Source organism: Buteo buteo, chromosome 4 (assembly GCF_964188355.1).
Source record: "Buteo buteo chromosome 4, bButBut1.hap1.1, whole genome shotgun sequence".
NCBI lineage: Eukaryota > Metazoa > Chordata > Aves > Accipitriformes > Accipitridae > Buteo > Buteo buteo.
This window is the reverse complement of record NC_134174.1, coordinates 25,553,867-25,573,314: the sequence shown is the minus strand read 5'-3', so window position 1 is coordinate 25,573,314 and position 19,448 is coordinate 25,553,867. Positions and strand designations below refer to the sequence as shown.

At 39.5% G+C, this 19,448-nt stretch overlaps 1 protein-coding gene across 1 annotated transcript in view; it reads left to right on the top strand.

Annotated features, from left to right (window-relative positions):
• Window positions 1-19,448, top strand: part of CPED1 (cadherin like and PC-esterase domain containing 1) — a 170,010-nt gene that overhangs the window by 69,272 nt on the left and 81,290 nt on the right. Inside the window, exons 15-19 of the mRNA XM_075025008.1 lie at window positions 10,040-10,182; window positions 11,561-11,633; window positions 13,241-13,408; window positions 14,424-14,528; window positions 15,429-15,598. Coding sequence (XP_074881109.1) covers window positions 10,040-10,182; window positions 11,561-11,633; window positions 13,241-13,408; window positions 14,424-14,528; window positions 15,429-15,598 — 659 coding nt within the window. The remainder of the gene's footprint in view (window positions 1-10,039; window positions 10,183-11,560; window positions 11,634-13,240; window positions 13,409-14,423; window positions 14,529-15,428; window positions 15,599-19,448) is intronic.

Sequence of the window (19,448 nt, the reverse complement as noted above, 5' to 3'; positions counted from 1 at the left end):
AAGTCACTACAACTATCCCTGAAACTCTGTCTCTGTGTATTAAGCATTTGGAAACTTGAGTAAAGAGAAGTATTTTTTCTACTTAACATATATGCAAATAAAACTGGACTCTCACCTACCCAGGAAATACACCTTTTAATACGACGTGGAGGTCTGGCTTAGAGCCGAACACTGTTTAAATTACGTTGCAGTATTGCCCTCAAGTGGCCAGTTTTGATACTACCTCAAATAATAGCTACAGATATTTAATGTGTGGTAGACTGCAAACATTCACGTAGATAAAGCGCAAAATGCTTAGAAACAGCAGAAAAGCTCAGGATTTTTTCTTTTTGTTTTATTTTTTAATTCCTTATTCTTGCCCTGTTACCTAGCAAGACCAAATGTAAAAGAAAGTGACCATCGACTCTTAATCAATTAGATTCAGGGTTATTTGGGAATAAAATTAAATTTGTTCATTAGGTTCTGTAAGAACTTAGCATATGTGTTTCACTGTTCTTGCAAGTAGCCTGTGTAGAGAATCAAATGCTGTAATGCTCCTCTTCCTGGGAGACTGAGCATAACATAAATGCCATCTCTGTTTTCTGTCCTCATGGTTTCTAGAGCCCTATCATTTCTCTTTTCACTGATATAAGAATGAAAGTCTGTCTGGACTGGGGGAGATCAAAGAGATGCTTAGTCTGACATTCTGTTCTGGCAATAACCAGGCAAGAAAGCATCATGAAACTGTGTAACAGGACAAGCATAAAGTGGTACTCATCCCTAGGCAGACTATAACTATTTCTGGTAACCTGCAAGGTTAGAAACACAAAACTGGAAGTGGAATATATATCTTTATGTTTAATAAGCTCCAGTGGACTTTTATGCCATGCAATTCTCTACTAGATTTTTTTAATCCATTAATGCTTTTGGTATTCCCAAGATCTTGCAGCAATGAGACTCTATAGATTATTTATGTGTTGCCTGAGAAAGCATATTTGTTTGCTTTAAAACTTCTACCTGATTACTTATTTTCATAGTCCTAATTCTTGTCTTAAGAGAAAGAGCGAGTAATCCTTCCTTCTTTACCTTCTCCACGTCTGTGTCAATCTGTCATGCAGTGCATAAATAAAGTTAAAATTCTTCCTGGAGTTCTTTTCTGCTCTTCTCATTATGAACATCCCAGTTTAGCTACTAAAAGCTGTAGATTGATTATTCTTTATAACATGTGGATATGTCATAAGTAAGTCTTTACACTGTTATCCAGGCCCTTAGCTCTCTGCTTTTCTCCTGGTCTACAGATCCTATTGCTATCGCTGTTCAATCCAGGCAGCTCTGTAAGCATGCCCCTCTGTGGCTCCCAACTTTCCCAGACCTACCTCCCATTATCCTGATTCTTCTTCTCATCTTCCCTGTTTTGCTTTCCAGCTTCCCTAGGTCAAGCTGATCCACTTTTGCTTCTCAGAGAGAGCTGGGAAATGCTGTTAGTAAATCACCTTTACTTTTCCACTAAGAAGTCGATGCTGGGTTGGGAAACCATTCTTTAGTTCAGTCTCAGTCAAAGGACCTAATTTAGTGGTTGCTGAAGCTAGTGAGTGACTTTTTGTCTTTGGACTTAGTCTTAAGAGCAAGGGTCTTTAGAGGAAACCTTTCTCAGATGGCCTTTTCTCCTCCATGTAAATGAGTTATAAAAGCATTAAGGGACAAGGGGTTTTTTGGTCCTGAACTATTAAATAACATCTCTTTAAAAAAATCTTATGTAAAGAAAAAAAATATGTAAGTGGGAAATTTACTGTATAAAGTAGCTGAATAATACTGTGGTTCCCCCTTTATCAAGTGCCATGTTAGACCTGCAGAGAAATGGCACATCATAACAATAAATCAGGGGTGGAATAAACAGACCTACCTAAATCTAGCACTATAAACTCATGATAAATTACTGTACTGTTTTCTCTGTGATGTATTCTGGAGCCATTGTTCTGATTATGGGTACATTTTTCTTCCATTATATGTCTTATGGCTTTTTCTATATTCTGTGATCAGCGGAGAGGTCTGCCTGTGCTAGCAGGCAATATAGGAAATAGCTTCATTGCAAAATATTTTTTTTTCTGGCCTTCTATGTGGAATCAGTCTGTATTCTTGCAGATATCTTAGATATTTGGATACCTCTATACGTATCGCCAAAGAGATTCTTGTATGTGTGTAAAAGAGTATTTTTGTATCTATGAATGACTACTTATACCCAAAAGTATTTGGACTTGGTAAAGAAATTTCACCAAATATAGATCCAGTAAGAAGAATGAATGTACAAAAATGAACTGAGAGTACAGGGCCTATACTGAAAGTTATCAAATATTGATTGAATTGATTCAAGAGAAAACATCCTTGGCAATTTTCAAGGAGAGGCGATTACCTTAAGTCTTTTGAGACCCTGTGGATCCAATTGATCAGAAAGAGTGCAACAGCTCAGATGCATAGCAGAACAATCTGGAAAGGACACCCTTCATTACTTCAAAAAGGGTAATTTCTTGAAACCAAAGGTCATGCTTTGGTACCTCCGAAATAAACCTTGCTTTCAGATTGTGATCTGGATAACTTTGCCTGTCATCTAGTTTTGAAGGCTAAAACTAGGAACCAGCAAGGTCCTTTCAAATTCTGTTCATACAAATCCTGTAAAGTATGATGCACCAAATCACAAAATGTAAACCTCAAAATTACACTGCATTACTCAGTAGACCCAATGGCCTCTTATCTTTTATTTCCTTGCCTCTTGGCTAAATTCAGAGCTCAGCTACACCTCCAAAGGTGACATACTCTTGCAGGAAAATGATGAGTTCACATTGTTTAACCAAAACCAGGATAGAAGTGGCTACTTGATATGTAATTAACTGGCAACCAGTAATAATAATACACTGACTATCAATTTCAGTAACAGAACAGGTAAACCGTGATACCAGACACTTCAAAAATGTTAATAAACGTTACCCATTTCTAAACATCCTTCTATAAATACCCTCTGAAGCTATACTCCCACCCACCCACTCATCCATGTTTACCCAGACCCTATCTCACAGGCAGCATGGGTTACAAACACAGCCCCACTCTCCTGGGATGCAGCTTCCCTTCATGCATGCGCCTCTGCTTGGAGAAGTGGGGGCTCCAGCTCTGCATGTGCCCGTTTCATATGTAGCCACATAGGACCCATGCCCATCCTTACATCCTAGTATTCCCTGCAGTCTAGGCAGAAGCTGTTATGGCAGTGGGATGACTTCTGGTGGTGCCTGACCAGGTTTTGACTGCTGCTGTTTCCACCCCAAAGTCTCTCCCCGCCGCTGCAAATTGTCATGCTGCTTTCATATTGTTTCCCAAGCTGACTCCTCCTTAGTTTCAAAAGTCACTTTGTAATTTCCTGGTTAGTGTTTAACCTCACTGATGGTCACCTTCCTCTTTATGATAAGTTTGGGACAAACATCCTCCCAGACAGTTCTTTATATTCCAAGCACACAGGTTTTGTTGTCTGTGGGTGGGCTGTGTGAGCGCTCCCACAGTAAATCCTGTCTTCAGTGTCTCATTTAGATTCCCTGTAGAGTCACTGGAGGAACAGAGCAGTTTTAGGTTGCAATTAATGTCACCATTTTGAGGCGTCTACCTTAGGATGGCATAAATCATGCTCTTCAAGTGTCTGTGTTCTGCAGTGAGGTATAAAAGGAACTAGACATTTAGCTCGTACATACACATAAGCCATGTAGTCTTGTAGGGTGGGATTCCTCTACAGATTTTGACACCTGAGTGAATTGTCTTCACATGAACTGTGCCTCTGAGTGCCTATTACAATCAACAAAAAGGTAATCAATGCAGTCAGTGAAGGTAGATGCTTTAAGTTTGCATTTATTGCCATTCTTAAGGTTAGTTAAGGAAAATATTTCTTGTTTGTCTCATCAGGAGCCCGGTCTGTGCTAGGACTGAGCTAGAAGGCAATCTCAGAAAGATCTCTATAGTTTGTTTTATACTCTTTCTCAGGGCAATCCTCAGCTGACCATTCAGCTAGCTGCCCTAGGATGCCCCAGCATCTCTCCTAAGAAATTCATTTGCAGAAAAATTTCCAGAGGAAAATCCTCTCAAGGGAATTATTACAGTCACTATAGTATCCAGCCCTGCGGGTGCCACACTCTTCCACTCTCGTTGAGTCCCCCTGACTCTGTGCATGACGCTTGCAAATTGGAATTCCTTTGTCAATTAAATTGCATTTTTTCAGTGTGTCAGGCCTTTAACTGATGGTTCACTGTATTTTTGAGGAGCCAAAGGGATCTGTGTCACTGAGATCATAAACCTTATTTTAGTGACTGCAGATTTTAAAAAGTGGATGTCAAAGTGGGTAGAGAAAAAGCATTGTAATATTGAGTTAGCCAAATTTTTTTTTCCAGTGGCTTATCCTAAAGCAAAAGTAGTTATCAGTGAGCAAAAGGTCAATGAGTTAAAATTAATCTTAAGAATATTTCTAGTTCATTCGACCTTTACAGAAAATGTGTCTTGATCCATGTAATTTGACTGCATTTACACACTTCTGTAAGGCATTATATAAATATGTGGAATATACCTCCAACTGTATGCATCCAGCATGTGGATGAACATCTTCAGGCTCCTGAGAAGTCTTGCAATTCTGTGTACAATGGTGTCATTGTGCAAAATATGTGTGCATATTTGTCTTAAGTTTTACAGCCTACTAAAATTTAATCCCTATTCCTCTGCTTAAAAATTTGCCAACCAGAGGTCGGCTTTCTCCCAGACTAAATTGCTGTGATTGCCACCAGTTTTTCCCATTCTGTTCTCTTTTTACTATTCAATGCTGATTTTAATCGTGCTCAATCAATAATGAGATTGAATCTTGCTGGTCAGGTAGTCTGTTTCCTCTAAAGGTGAGAGAACCAGCATCACTGGGGATCATCTGAAGAAACCTTCAACTCAATGACTTTAATATTTTGCAGTTGAACACAGATCTCTCTCTCTCTCTCTCTCTCTCTCTTTGTTGGGCACACTCAGAAGAACCTGAGGTTGCTGCAGATTTTCATACTTTATCACCCCTAATCCATACAGTTCATATTTTCCCTATCAGTTGCTGAGAATCCTGTAGAATCTGTAAGAGTCAAACCTAACCTGAACTTGTTTAAATAGGATTTTTTTCATGAATTGGAATTTAACCTGAAGTATTCGTCTCTTGTCTCCGTTGGTCCTGAACCAGCCTGACTAAATATTTATCTTCAGTCATTGGCTTAGAATAAACATTGTCCTAAAACGTGATATCCCCTAATGAGAGAACCTGTTGAGCAGTGTTTCTTTTCTAGTCTGGCTAAGGAGGGCTGTAACTAAAATGCAGTTCTTTGGAGAAGCCAGTTTTATTTTAATGCCTGTTGTGTTGGAAACAAGTGGCTGTTATAGCCAACAGCATGCTCTGAGTGCAAATAGGGCAAATCAGCCTGTCTTTCATCAGTTCTTACTAGAAATATGTGCATTATGTACCCTTTGTGTTGAGGTGCTTAGGAATTAATTTACAGTGAGGAGCAAATGAGCTAATGGGGCTTTTTCTGTCCCTCTTGCCCTTCCTTCCAATAATCCCCACCTCTCCTTATAAAATTCTGCAAGTCTTTATGTTCCCTGTGCAGCAAAATAACACAGCTTCTCACTTAGCCCCTCAATAACCACTGCAGATTTAGGAAATAAGAGAAAAGGTGCAAGCCAGTGTAGCAGGAATGTGAGTGATGTACAGGATCTGGCAGAGGTGTTGGAAATAGGTGTCAAAGTCAGCTGAAGAACAACCATGTAGTTATACCTTGGTGAGATGAGTCTTCATTTTAAATTTTTTATTTCACATGAACAGTTTAATTAACTGGTTTGGGCCTGAACAAGTGTATTGGGTTTGTGTGGCAAGGTTTTGGTAGGAGGGGGGTTACAGGGGTGGCTTCTGTAAGAAGCTGCTGGAAGCTTCCCCTGTGTCCGACAGAGCCCATACCAGCCGGCTCTAAGACGGACCCACTGCTGGCCAAAGCCAAGCCAATCAGTGATAGTGGTAACATTTTTAAGAAGGGAAAAAAAGTTGGGACAGATGGAAAACGGCAGCCGAAGAGAGGAGTGAGAACATGTAAGAGAAGCAACCTTGCAGACACCAAGGTCAGTGCAGAAGGAGGGGAGGAGGTGCTCCAGGCACCAGAGCAGAGATTCCCCTGCAGCCCGTGATGAAGACCATATTGAGGCAGGCTGTCCCCCTGCAGCCCAGGGAGGTCCACAGTGGAGCACATCTCCACCTGCAGCCCGGGGAGGACCCCACACCGGAGCAGGTGGATGCCCGAAGGAGGCTGTGACCCCTTGGGAAGCCTGTGCTGGAGCAGGCTCCTGGCAGGACCTGTGGATCTGTGGAGAGAGGAGCCCACGGAGCAGGTTTTCTGGCAGGACTTGTGACCCCGTGGGGGACCCACGCTGGAGCAGTCTGTACCTGAAGGACTGCACACCGTGGAAAGGACCCATGCTGGAGCAGTTCATGAGGAACTGCAGCCCGTGGGAAGGACCCACATTGGAGAAGTTTGTGGAGGACTGTCTCCTGTGGCAGGGACCCCACGCTGGAGCAGGGGAAGAGCGTGATGAGTCGGGCCCCTGAGGAGGATGAAGCGGCAGAAAATAACGTGTGATGAACTGACCGTAAACCCCATTCCTTGTCCCCCTGTGCCGCTGGGGGGGTTGGTAGAGAATCAGGGAGTGAAATTGTGCCCGGGAAGAAGGGAGGGGTGGAGGGAAGGTGTTTTGAGATTTGGTTTTATTTCTCATTACCCTACTCTGGTTGATTTGTAATAAATTGAGTTAATTTTCCCCAAGCTGAGTCTGTTTTGCCCGTGACGGTAATTGATGAGTGATCTCTCCTGTCCTTATCTCAACCCACAAGCCCTTTGTTATATTTTCTCTCCCCTGTCCAGCTGAGGAGGGGGAGTGATAGAACAGCTTTGATGGGCACCTGACATCTGGCCAGGGTAAACCCACCACAGCAAGGAACTGAAATGGGACAATTTCACTCAGAGATGAATCTAAATCAGAATGGATTTGAAAAATATGCAGCTTCTTGTTCTTAATCTTTGTACTACTCTGTGGGAGAAACACAGCTTTGGTGATCTTAGACTTTGGGAAACACAAACTCCCTGTCAGCCTGTTGTGGCAATGAAATGGAGTGTGATCTGAGTATTTGCATAATCTCTTTCTAAATAATAGTTCTGGGGCTCTTTTGCCCTAGAGACTCGTGGAATTGCAGGACACATGGAAAACTTTCTACAGCATAAAAATAGTGTGATGAATTCAAGATTTCAACATCATGCGAATATCCAAAGGGCAGAGTTGAGGCTATATGTGCAACCTTTACCTTGCAATTTCCTGTCAGTCAGAGGTTTAATTTTATCATTTTAGTCATAGATACTGTTGTCATTTTTTTCCTTACTGGCATTTCAAATAGGTTTATCAGAAAGAGGAGAAAAAGTCCCAGGCACAGCAAACCTTCAGCCCTGAAGGGGCTGATCTGTGCATGGGGGATATTTCTCTTAGTAAAGCTTGGGAAGGGAACAACTTATTAGAATAAAACCAGAGGTGATAAGAACAGAAAGACAGGCAGACCAACTTCCTGCCCACCAGTTATTTACCAGCACAAGAGAATGGAGTTACTGGGACTGAAGAGAGCAAAAAGCAAAGGAGGATCAGTGTTAGCTGCATACTCAAGTATTTCCCATGGCTGGCTGTAGGCAACGATACAGTATTTTTTGAAAAGGAAAGCGCTTATTACATTTAACTGCAATATGCTGCCTGAAGAAATTGAAAGACATTCATCCATGCCAATGCAGACCAGCATACTTGGCAAGGGGAGGTTCCAACACTGTCTAGAAAATTCTGTGGACTAGAGTGCACAGACTATGTTGTAAGATCTGGTGTCAGCACAGTGAATATTTCATAACACATCACCAGTAACTAGCGGAGTACCCCAGGGATCCCTACTGGGTCCATTCCTCTTCAACATCTTTGTTAAATGTGTGGATGATGGGACAGAGTGTACCCTCTAATGATACAAAACTAGGAGGAGTGGATGATACAGCAGAGGGTTGTGCTGCCATCCAGAGGGACCTCCACAGGCTGGAGAAATGGGCTGACAGGAACCTCATGAAGTTCCACAAGAGGAAGTGCAAAGCCCTGTACCTGGGAAGGAACAACCCCAGGCACCAGTACATGCTGGAGGCCAACCGACTGGAAAGCAGCTTTGCAGTAAAGGACCTAGGAGTCCTGGTGCACACCAAGTTGACCATCAGCCAGCAGTCTGCCTTTGTGGCACACCTGGAGTACTGTGTCCATCCAGTTCTGGACTCTCCAGTGCAAGATGTATGTGGAGAGAGTCCAGCGGAGGGCCACTAAGATGGTTAAGGGACTGGAGCATTTCTTATATGAGGAAAGGCTGAGTGAGCTGGGACTGTTTAGCCTGGAGAGGCTTCTCAGGAGCTCAGGGGGATCTCATCAATGTGTATGAATACCTGAAGGGAGGCTGTAAAAAAAGACAAAGCCAGGCTCTTTTCAGTGGTGACAGGACAAGAGGCCATGAGTACAAACTGGAACACAACAGGTTCCTTCTGAACATCAGGAAACACTTTTTTACTTTGAGGGTGACTGAGCACTGGCACAAGTTGCCCAGAGAGTTTGTGGAGTCTTTATCCTTGGAGGTATTCAAAAGCTGCCTGGACACAGTCCTGGGCAATGGGCTGTAGATGACCCTGCTTGTGCAGGGCGTTTGGGCCAGTTGACCTCCAGAGGTCCCTTCCAACCTCAACCATTCTGTGGTTCTGTGATTCTGTGATCATGCTTAAGAGCCAAAATATCCCATTAAACCTTGTTATGGGTTTCTGCTAAAGGCAAGGCTTGGTTAACCCATCTGCTGTGGATACTTGTTCATGACTGTAGTAGTCAAAGGCAGCTAGAGAGATGCCAACCACATCAGTCCCTAGTGGGGTTGTCCACAGAAGCCTGCATGCTTCCATCATGTTACCTTGGTGGGACATGTATAAGTGGGTGATAACAGAAAAGATATAATGGCATTTCTAAGACAATGTAGTAGAGAAATTCCTGGAAATAATCAGAAATTTTTCTTTTTTGAATATCAATACAAAACATGTTCTATGTGTACTTTATGTGCTTTATCTCTAAAGATAGTACGTTTTTACTATATAAATGTATCTCTTTGGTAATATAGTACTACTAAATTATCTAATAGTTTTACATTAATCGGGTTCTGTGCCATGTGATAACTCTAATGGGAATATGGTTCAAAAGCAGCCCTTTTCTTAGCACAAAGGACTCTAATGCAGCAAAACCTGCCTGTGTTCCACTCATCACTGAGGCTCTGTGTTGCTTCAGTTGTTTCCCTGAATCTCTATCTGAAGTGATGAGATGGGTGAATTCACATGAGTGATGAAAGCAGCTGAGGACAGCATTGTGCAGGCCAGTGAGTATGCCACTGGGAGGATCCACAAATCTAAAAGCCTCAGGATATGCAAGAGTTTAGTCAAAACACAGGCTGCGGAGGCTGGTAATTTTTTCAACATCTTCTATATTCTATTTAAAGCTTGTTAACCTGGGGTAAGGATTTATAGTCAAGGTCAAGTGGGATAGCCCTTGGCACGGTATGTCAACAAGAGAAAAGGCTTTTACTTTGAGTGTGCTATTACTTACGGCTGAAGAAATAAGTGTTTGTGGTTTCCATTGCCTAGAACCAGTTGATGGCAAAAGGTTTTATCAAAGTAAGCTTAGACTGTGAGCAATATTTTTTAAAACCATTAATACAGAATTTGCTTCTGATATACTTGTTTGTAAACAGAAAGTCGTTCTGTACTAGCATGCTGTGTGGAGCTTTTCATGCCACTTTACTGTGCAAATGAATCAGAACTTAAGTTGGCATTCTAAGGCATTTTTTACTTCTACCAGCCTTTTAATTTATGATCTTAAGCACTGATTTACTGTAAATGTTCAAAAATGTATGTAATCTCTTTCACAGCTGCAAAGGTTTTTTGAGATATTCTTTAAAAGCAGTTCTCCCCAGCAAGCCTTCAACAACATGAAGGAAGCTATAAGCAAACTTCTGCTTATAACTGAGGTCTTCAGTGAATCATCTGCCTCAGGACCAAATTCTTTCAATCAGTAAGTGACTTGCAGTGGTCATTGCTATGCTATTGTCAAGATAGCTCCTTAGAACAGAATAAAAATTGTAGAGGATACACAACTCCTAAACTAAAAAAATCCCCTCTATTTCATACTTCCTTATAAAGTGAGGACATGCTGCATTTACAGAATAAGACTCTTCAATATCCGCAGTGTTTCTGGTTTGTGAAAAGGTTATGATGAATACTTAGGACCAGATGCTGTGTCCTGATGGAGTGTTTCAGGCAGCACAAGTGAACAGAAATCACTCACAACTGGGCTAGTCCTAACATATATAAAGCTGTATTTCCCTTCAGTGAGCCTTCTGTCATATGTCAAATATTTAACGTTAGAGTAGCCCAGATGGTTCAGAGCTGGCAGTGGCAGGCAATCTGAACAAGAGGCACTGTAGAATACTTTATGAAATATACCTTATGGAATATACCTAGGCAGCAACAGTCACATTTCTGTGGGTGTTAAATCATTGTAATCACTTCTATTAGAGTGTTACAGTTCTTACACATAAATCAACCTTTATTATGTAATATTTTTATTAATTAAAATTAATATTTGTTCTATATATGTTATGTCATATCCCTGACATTTTTATGACAAATACTAAATAAGTTACTATTTATTACTTTTATATGTTTTATAAAGCTATGTGAGAACCCAGGTGTTTTAGTAGCAGTAATATAAAGCTCATTATTTGGCTTATACAAGTTGGGAATAAAACTTACATTGTGAGTGGAGAGGGTAGTGAGGAGGGGAGAAGTGTAACGGGATAGAGCTGTTTTGACAGTGGTCCAAACGCTAACAATTTTTTACCAATGGGATGGATATCTCTTGTTTACATAACCCAAGACTTGCTTAGAGCTCCTGGCCCATTCCTTGAAACATCCCATAGCTGCAGCATAATTCTTTGGCTTCAGTGGTTTTGCCATCTATTGCCCTCCAAATGTCTTCAAAGCTTTTGCAGGACCTCATTCTCATAAAAAGGCATTTCCTCCTCCATTCACCTCCCTCACTGGTTTAAAAGTCAACCATATAAATACACTTAAATACAGCACTGTTTTCATCATCTCACAATCTGACTCCACCTATGTTTAATGCTGCTGGCTCTTAGAAATTTTATTTAGTCTATATTGCATGCTGACTCTTGACTTGTGTGTGTATGTTCTTCTGTGTTCTCTGGACCTGTGTGTATGTCATTGTAGCATATATAGGGACATGGTTTAGTGGTGGACTTGATAGTGTTAGGTTTACGGTTGGACTCAATGATCTTAAAGCTCTTTTCCAACCTGAATGATTCTATGACTCTGTATTTCACAACAGTACCTAACCTCACTGAATTGATTCCTGTTATATTGTATTTCAGATGCAGCCAATGTTTTCAAATGCTAACCTTTGACATTGGATTCGGCACCTCCATATACCCAGTAGTTCTTGAGGTGAGAAAATTACACAAATTACTGCTTGACCCAAAAAACTTATACCAAAAAGAACACAGCAAGTAACCCTCTTTGATAGGTACCCTCAGATCTCTGAGAAATGTACAAATACATTAATATTAATTTTGCCTAGAAGTGAAGAGTTGCTGTGGGAGAAACCAGTTTTTAAGGGACAGAGTTCCTGTGATAAAATTCACCACACCATTGAAGTGTGCAAACCTTTCGGTTTTAGCACTAAAGAACTATCAACCCAACTGAATATCAGTGAAACAAAATCCATAGGAAGCATTGTGTGAAAGTAGAGGTAGGTATTTACTGTGCCAGCACGAAGATGAAGGGAAGAAGTTAAAATACCACAATCAGCTTTTAATACAAACTAAAGTTCTCCATGAATTCTATCGTACTTCTTCAGTCCATGACCTGCTTTGATCTCTACTGTGCTGCCTTCTTCCTTAATGGTTCTCAAGGACCGCAAAACCAGAGAAATGTGACTTGTGGCATAAACTCCCTGTGCCAATGTTGTACCACTCCTGCCTCAGAACAGCCTGGCCAGAAACAAAAATTGTACTGCTTTCCAGCTGCTTCTCATTACCTCAGTATATACACACGAATATGTATATACCTAGGTATATAAAATCTTTGTCCATATTTATGACACACAAAAGGCAAAAAGAGTTAGTAAATATATCCTGGGAAATTACAGAACACTTTTAAAATTCATCCTCAGTTAAAATCTGTTCATTTCTAGTAACAACAGGGCAGTCAATCTCTCCATCCTTCACAAAAAAAAGATCCTTGAAACACAAAGGAAAAATGGACATATGAAGGAAAGTTTGTACAATTTAAAAAATCCATGAAGACAATATCCTCTTTAGTCTGACAAGACTTGTTCAGCTAGTATAAGAAATGTGACTTGTCCTAACAATTTAATAACTGTATACCAAGCTGTAAAAAATTCTCCCAGGAGTTGCTTAAAAAACTTACCATAAAGCATAATGTTTACCTGCCTGTATAGAAGTCTCGTCCATCAACCATAATCCATGCAAATCAGTGGGGTTTAATAGTTTCTTATGAAAATACAAATTACTCTAAAAAATAACGTTTGGTAGTTACTATGACATTTGACTTCTAATAGCATCCCTTGGAAACCGTAGTATGCACAAACCCCATGCAGCTTGAAGTTATATTTGTGTTTATGCTAAAATACTAATTTATTCATATTTTATAAACATGAGTTTATGCATTGTGTTTATATGTTGTAAAACTTACACTTTCATCTGTAGTAAATCCTAAATACCTGAGTTTTGCAAGAGTTATGTTAACATATAAGCTGACATTTTACTTTTTTAATCAAATTTCACATCAAACACATGAAGAAAAAGCTCACATGAGAATGCAACATTGTGCTCTATCCACTGGAGGTCAGCAAACATTGTGGTGTGTAGTTCTGACAGAAAATGTGGTACAGCATTTGTTATATTATAATCCTGTTTATTTTATTAGTGTTGTTATTATTTTTTTATAAATAGTTCCAGTTTGGTATATGTGGTTATAAGAAGACTGAACTTGATATTCAAATGATAAATTCTTATATTGTTTTCCAACAGGTGCATGAAAACTTTGATTTTCAAGATGAGGATGAAGCAAACATTCAGGACCAAACTTTCAAAGAATTTCTTCTTGAAGATACTTTTAAATTTCTCTTATCTAATGTGTCCTCAACATCCAGTTTCATAGAAGCTTTACAAAAAATATATGGATCAGCTGTGAACAAGGTAGTTCATTCTACCTTTTTCTTATTATTAACTATCTGAAAATATTTCATTCTAAATTGTATGCCTTTCTGAAATTTTAGGTGCCAAATTATAGAATGAAGGATTTATTTAATCAAAACTATCTGTTACTGAATTCTGGGGAATAAAACTGTAATTATATTAAACAATTGAATTTTCTTTTATAAAAATTCCACTCTCAAATTATGTCATTTCCCAAAGTACAGGACTTTAAAGATATATTTAAAACTTTAACAGTTAAAATAATTTCCCTACCATTTTTTAAATAGTCTTTTTTAATATACAGGTTTGTGTGTTTTCATAAACCTAGAATTGATTAACTCAGATAAGTAGATTCATGAGGATCAGAATTAGATTTTGTTTCCTACAACTTTGTGTCTTATTCTGAATGCAGGATCCAATTAAATTTTTTTGCATTTATAGGATCTGTATAAAGTTTGCATCACTAGTAAAAACTATTTCTGACAAGCTGGGATCTCCTTTAGCGGTATTTCTCTCAGTTTGGGCACTTTTAAGGGTGCATTTCTGAGGACCCCCCTGCTTACAAGGCTTACAGGGACTAAATTATCCATGTGACTTCTGCCCCTCAGATAGGTGTGACTAAAACAGGGTCATGGGTTCTAAATTTATGACACGCTAAAGTAGGAAGCTGCAGACATACGCACACGTATGATACGACTACCTAAGTCCGTGTTCTGTAGGAGACCAGACCACATTTCAAACTGTCCACTTCACTGTCTATATTTCATGCAGTCTCTTCCCATGGTAGTTTATATGGGTACTTTTCTACACAAAGCAAATGCACAGTCTAGTTTATTCTAGACTGAGAAACGGGAAGAGCTATCAAGGAGCTGGCTTGACATGACTTTGGATGAGGTTAGGGCAAGTTGAGAGCTGCTGTGACTTGTTCCTTTGATCACCAAAGGGATTGGGGTCTAATGAAAGCACCCTGCTTTCCATGTGATTTCACCAGACTATGCTGCCCTTTCCTTCATAGGATGGAACTTACCACAGAGAAGATGAGCAATGTTTGTCTTTAGAAGAGATAAATTCAGTGATTACTTTCATAAAGGAGTTGAAGAGTCTTGGACAATTTGAGCTGGTAAAATAAACAGGGTTTTGTTGCATTGGATGTATATTTTATGTAAACCTCTTAACATTTCTCCTTCATTACCATTCTTTGCTGTCTCTGGCACATGTATTAGGCTGGATGGACAGGGAAGCAGGAAGGTAGAGGTTAGGCTGATTTATTTTGGAGGATTTGGGGAATTTAAATTAAAAAACTTAAGAAAATAAAGCAGAGAATTTGAGTTGAGGATTCGTTGAAAAGAACAGTTAAAGCAGAAACAGAGACCAGAAAACAGAGTGAAAGGAAAAGGAGGAAAATTATTTAAATGACTGAGTTGGTAAGAAAATAGAATCGTAGTGAAGCAAAGCAGGTTTTAATGGAAGAACTGCAGACAGTACAACACTGAGATCATGACCAGAGAATAGATATAGATGAAAAAGTGGCAAAAAAAGCAGGTGGAATATGTAATATGTCTTCTTCACACTTAAACTGAGTCCATTCTTGGAGAAGAATAGAGATGGAGAAATAAGAGTGTCTGTGAATAGGCATGGCAGTTAATGAGGGAAGTTATGAGTATTGGGGAAATAAAAGATCTGCAACTGGATCTGTTGTTCAGAGTCTGCATGATATCAGGATTTCTTCTAGACCTTCTGGATGAGTATCAGGATGGGAGACTGATGCGCCTTTCTGAAGAGGTATTGAGTTGAATAGATCTGGAAGTCAAATCAGAGGCAAAGGAGTTAACTTCCATGTCAGTACTAGTAATCCTGATTTGCAAGGCTGGGCAAGACAGTGACTTTCTACACATGTGGGAAAGAGCATTAATATATATCCATCCATGTGCTATATACACTGTCTTCTAAGTATTTCTCACTTCTTTGCATTTTACAAATATTCTAATGTGTAGTCTCTAATCAATGTCTCTCTTTTCAGCTTTTCCCTTCTGCTGCACCCAAGATTCAAACTTTACTGCGTGACCTTTATCACATGGTAGACCCAGTGAGGCGACTTGGTTCAGTCCTGACTGTGCATTTGTTGCTTTCCAGTTTACTTGAACAATTCCAGTTCATGACTGAAGAGGCACATACAAATCTTTCAGAATGGTAAGATACTTATTATAAGATATGTTGAGGGTAGTTTCTCAAATTATATTAATTGCAGTAGCTCCGGTGAGCATCATAAAACTTAATCCTTCAGTAGATGTAGGTGGACTCAAAACACTTGAGATGAAGGTCTATCATCCCATCATGGAGCATTGTCAGCCATTCTGCCATTAGAGATGTAGCTAGGTTTCTACATAGGACAGTTTTGTCCCTTTGCTTCTCTTTCTAATATGGAGGACTTTGGGTTAAAAAATTAATTGGAGCTACAGTAAATTTTTTTCTAAGAAATATGAAGTAAATTAGATATGTCGTTTCTGAACAACTGTAAACTCAAAATTAGGAGTGCTTACCAGGGTTGAGGCTGTCTTTTAATTTGTTCACCAATTAAAAGCAAAACTGTAAAGAAAATATAAAATTTCAGGTGAAGATTTTTCCAAAAGCGACTAATAATTTTGAGTGGCTCTAGATTTTCTGTCCAACAAGAGACAGGTCAAAGAGCATAATACTCTGAGAACCTCATTTGAACTCTTTTTGAAAAGCTGGAAAAATATGGTCATGACAAGGTTAGATCCACTGAGCTTCTGGCAAGAAATTTTCACTTTCGTAAGGAGGGAGGGAGAAAGGAAGGAAAGAAAGAGGGAGAGAGGGAGAAAGGGAGGGAAAAAAGAGAGAGTAAGGAATGAATGGAGGGAAGGAGAAAAGTTGTGGTATGCTATATGTTTAGTATAAGATTTGTAAAAATGTGTTTTCTGTGCTCATTCTCTCTTGGCTAATGACATTTCATATACATGTATGCCATACTTCTTTACTAACTACAGGCATATATGATTTTGCAAACAAGGGCTTGGGAGCAGAGGCACATTAGACAGTGTGTGTTCTCCATTCCACTGAGTCTCAAGTTAATATGCGAATGACATGATTTTGTACATGTTACTTGGAGAATGCCATAGTGACTATATAAGGCGTGTGTAAGATTTCTTAAGTTTTAATTTTGTTCCTCACTGAATTGGGTGTGGCTTTCAGCAAGTCAATAGTCAACTGTATCTTTGGTTGCTTATCTATAAAGTGGAGCTTATGCTTTACCACCATGCTAGGTAACTGTTTATTAGTGTTTTGAAAATACACAGTTCCATGAATGTGCTAAGTATTATTGTTGTTACTGCCGGCCACTCCATGAATAACTGAAAGATGCAGCTGCTTGCATTCATGTATAAGCCCTTGCCCTTTTGCCAAAATATTTAGGTTTGCATATCAAAGCATACCAACCTTTAGCAGCTTTCTGTTCTAATCTAAGCTGTGCCACTCACTCACTTTGAGCAAGCCCCTTGGCCTCTTTTTTTTCTTCAAGCTGAACATTAATGTATGTGTATAAATACATAGAAGTACCATGACCTTTCTCCAGGGCATAGGCCAGTCTGCTTCTTTGCACTGTATTTTTCTGCAATGGCTAAGCTAATAATGCCATTCTTTTCATTCACTGTATAAAAACCCATGTGTTTTGACATTGCTAAATTGCAATCTTCCACTCCTATAGCTAAATGCATGTGATGGTGATGCATGTGTCAGATATGCATGTAATTATACTTAATTGCAAGGAAGAAAGAGCTTAGTAGAGCTTACTCCCCAAATAACTCAGGTATGCATTCTCTTTGAGCTTTGATTAATCTTTTTCGAGATTCCCAGCTTTGATGAGTTTGTATATCAGAACACTTTCCCTGAATTTCTTCAGCTAAGGCCACGTTGTTCAGATGATTTATTTAACAGTTCTTATTTCTCTGACTATGCAAACTTGGTATTTCCATTTACAAAATCCAGTGATTTGCATAGCTGACTGTCCAACAAGGCAATAATACTTATGGGAAAAATAATGACTTCTGACTTAGGTCTACTGCAGTTACTCTGTTCACTGATCATGAATTCATAGGATGGAGACAGGATTTAAAGAAGTTTCCTCGTCTACTTTTCTTAACCCATTTCATCTACATGGCTAGTATTAAAACTTTAAATGGTATTAGTGAACTCTATGAATTCCTTCCACAGGAGAAGCAAGAAGAACTCTAGAAACTCTTCTCAAACTATAATGAAATTGTTACAGCCTAGGTGAGAATGAGCATCTCAGATGTATTGGTATAACATATGACAAAGTTCTTTGAAAGTGATGGAGTGGTGCTACCTAATATGTGCACTGAAATAAATGTTATGCATTGTTTGTGCACTGTTTTTCAACTCTAAGCAGTTTCAACTTGTGATATGACTAAGATGTACAACATTACTGTCTTTTAGTATAGGGGCTATGAACTATCATGGCAAGTATGTTTGGCTGTATCAGACAGCAGGGTAGCATGGGAGAATCAGGTTAGTAAGAAAAGCTAATCCTTCTGTATTTGCATAAGACAAAAGCCTAAGCAGGTCAATAAAGTTGCAAATGCTTTTATGAAATCAACTGATATATTTGGGAAAGTGTTACTAGGTTCCCATATGCAAGCCCTTTTTTAGGTCAAAATAGAAGCAGCAGCCCTCAAACCGAATTTGTGTTGAAAATAATTTCTTGGAGTTTAACTTGGTCATGTTCATCACCTGGGCAGTTTGAGAGACAAACATGTTTCAGATTATAGGGCAGAAGAAGACAACAGCCAGGATGCCTGGATAAGATCACTGATCTGCAATGGGAGGAATGAGAGACAGAGGGAAGGAGGAAAGGAGAGAGGCAGTTGGGATTAAGTGCCAGGAAATCAATCCCACTCTTGAGCCTGCAATTCTATGTTTCTCTTTTGAAGATCAGCACAAGATGCTTTCATTGGTGAACCAAATGCCCTCATAGAAACTCTGTGACTGAAGCCAAGCAAACACTACAAAACAGAGAGCTCATGCTGCTGATTCATCAAACAGAAAAGAATTGCTAGGGATCATGTCTCACAAAATTACCTCCAGTGTCTCCTCATTTTCAAGAAAGACCTACAAAACATCATCTAAAGAAATAAAATTCATCTCTACTGAATACTAAAATATGGTCACAATTTTTACTTTATAACCCATTAAAAATTGCACCATCCACAACTAACACATTCACTGGAGGCCCCAGAAGTGACTAGATCTTTTTCTTTTTATATTTTAATCTTATGAAAGGTATTATTATTTCTACACATCCTTCTTTGCTTATATCTCTGATTGCTTAGACCATCAGACCTACATTACTATTGCTGCTGTCAATCTTTAGTTTTCTCGTTTGCTGAATCAGAGAGGTTCCTAAAGCACAGGTTCACTGTCAATAGTTTGTGATGTACACAGCAGGGATCTTTCAGAAGGTACATTCACAAGCATGCACTCACCTAGGGTACCTGACATACTTTCATTAGTTTCATTAGACTAATTGCAAAGTGTGTAGACAAGGCACACATCTGTGCTTGATACCTTCTCCAAGATACTAAGTAAATAAGAGGCCACTCATACAGATGAAGGTCCCTTCTTGAGTAACAGTGTGTGAAGGAAAGGACTCTGCAGAGTCCAGGATCTCAGCCGCTCCCTGCCTGAAGAAGAGCTTCATAACTGCGTCGTTCCTCAGTCTGCTGACTGCAAGGAGATTGGACAAAGGAAAACTTAATGGTGCTGATGATTAAAAAGCCCAGTCTTCAGCAGAGATAAATCATAGAATCATTTAGGTTGGAAAGGACCTTTAAGATCATCGAGTCCAACCGTTAACCTAACACTGCCAAGTCCACCACTAAACCATGTGCATAAGTGCCACATCTACACATCTTTTAAATACCTCCAGGGATGGTGACTCAACCACTTCCCTGGGCAGCCTGTTCCAATGCTTGACAACTCTTCTGGTAAAGAAATTTGTCCTAAT